General features: G+C 52.0%; 1 protein-coding gene across 1 annotated transcript in view; it reads right to left on the reverse strand.

The window, feature by feature from the left end:
* Positions 1 to 1,535, reverse strand: part of TGOLN2 (trans-golgi network protein 2) — a 10,896-nt gene extending 9,361 nt beyond the window's left edge. Inside the window, exons 1-2 of the mRNA XM_023518770.1 lie at positions 1,450 to 1,535; positions 391 to 1,202 (exon numbers count right to left, since the gene is read on the reverse strand). Coding sequence (XP_023374538.1) covers positions 391 to 1,202; positions 1,450 to 1,495 — 858 coding nt within the window. The 5' untranslated portion in view covers positions 1,496 to 1,535. The remainder of the gene's footprint in view (positions 1 to 390; positions 1,203 to 1,449) is intronic.
* Positions 1,536 to 1,770: the final 235 nt, after the last annotated feature.

Genomic DNA, 1,770 nt, shown 5'->3' on the forward strand with positions numbered 1-1,770 from the left:
AAGACACTGCAGATGGAAGATGGAATGTTGAGAAAAGAAGCTAGAAGTGATGCATTGTGTCAAGAATGGAAACAGGTTGAAAGATAAGGACTCAATGTCAAGCACTGTGGGCCTCTGAGGCTCTTCAAGGTTATGAGAGGAAAACCCACTTCAGGTCAGATCATAATAATGCCCTAACTTGGACCTAATATGGCAGCTGAGGAGACTCAGAGGAAACAGATGATGTGAAACCATGATTTACAAAACAGAGTTAAGAGTCCTAGCAAGAAGTACAAAAAAAATAAAGTTTGTTTTAAAATCTCCCGGTGGATTAGTGAATAACCACCCACATGCCAAACTTCCAGGGTGGAAGAAATCTCATTCCCCTCCCTAAGGCAACTCTTGACTTACCTTCCTCTTGTTGTGATAAGCAATATAGAGGACAGCAACAAGAATGGCTGCAGTCACCAGATATGCAAAGAAGTGACTGCTTTCTGCACTGGCACTTTCAGAATTTTCCTTATAAATATCATCCTTGCTATTCATGGAATCCAAAAGTGTCCCTTCATGGTTCTCACTGGAGGCAGGGCCAGGCATCTTTCCTTTCTCTTCTTTGGGTGGTGATCCTTTTTCAGGCCCTGTATCACCTTCTTCAGTGTCTTTGGGTACCACATCTTCTTTGGGTGGTGGTCCGTCTTCAGGCCCTGTATCATCTTGTTCAATCTCTTTGGGTACATCTTCTTTGGGTGGGGATCCATCTTCAGGCTCTGTATCACCGTCTTCAGTCTCTTTGGGTTCCACATCTTCAGTACGCTCTGAAGACTTATTTTCCTCCTTTGGCAGTGAAGGGTCCTTTGACTCTGTCACCCCAGATTTCAGTGTGGAAACATTTGGAGACTGCTCTCCATCAGCTAGCTGGTTTTCCTTAGTCTTAGGGGATTCCAGCTTAGTAGAGAGGATGGAGGTGGGCGTGCTGACGTGCACTGCATTGGGAAGTTGGTTAGAATTCGAGTTGGAGCCTCCGTTCGTAGCAGGTTGCGCCTGACCTGGTCTGCCAGAGTCATCTTTCGGGGAAGCTGAGTTCTGAACGTTTGACTCTACCTGCACAGAAGTATGTCTCGGCTCAGGCAACTGGCTCCCCTCATTTCTTGAAGTTTCTACAGCGGGGTGGGCACCTGACGGTGGAACGACCGTCGAACTTCTGATGTTTGACTGCGAAAGTCCTAAAATAGAGAAACCAGTTAGCCCTGAAAAAGGGCAGGCCGGGAAGAAAGCATTTTCCAGAAACTGGAAGAGATGGGGGTCAACGGGCGAACAGAGGTGGGGGTGGGGTGGGGTGGGGTGGGGGACGATGGCGAGAGGAGACGGGAATTGGGCGAGGAAAAAGCAAGCCCAGATAGCGACTGGGCAAGGTGAGACTAGCTGTCCAGGGGACAAGAGTGGGGTAGGGGTTGGGGAGGGTGGTCTCACCCTTCGCGGAGACGCTCAGCAGAACCAGCGCAAGCAGGAACCACATCCTGCACGGATAGCGCTTCCGCTCTCTGCAGCTCTCGCGAGATCCGCGCGCCTGCTGCGCACTCGCAGCCCGCGCACTCTCAGCCCCACCCATTCCCGCGCGCGCGCCTCCCTGCCTAGTGCCGCGGCGCCCGGGCGCGGGGAGGGGCCTGGGACGCGGCCGCAGCGGCCTCTTGTGCTCTCGGGTCTGCGGCGGTGTTCGTAGTTCCCCAGTGAAAGGCGAGCCACCTCTTCCTAGTTTTTCTCCATAGCAGCCACAACTAACGGGCACTCCTT

This window comes from Otolemur garnettii, unplaced genomic scaffold (assembly GCF_000181295.1).
Source record: "Otolemur garnettii isolate 467f Iridium unplaced genomic scaffold, OtoGar3 scaffold00147, whole genome shotgun sequence".
Classification (NCBI taxonomy): domain Eukaryota; kingdom Metazoa; phylum Chordata; class Mammalia; order Primates; family Galagidae; genus Otolemur; species Otolemur garnettii.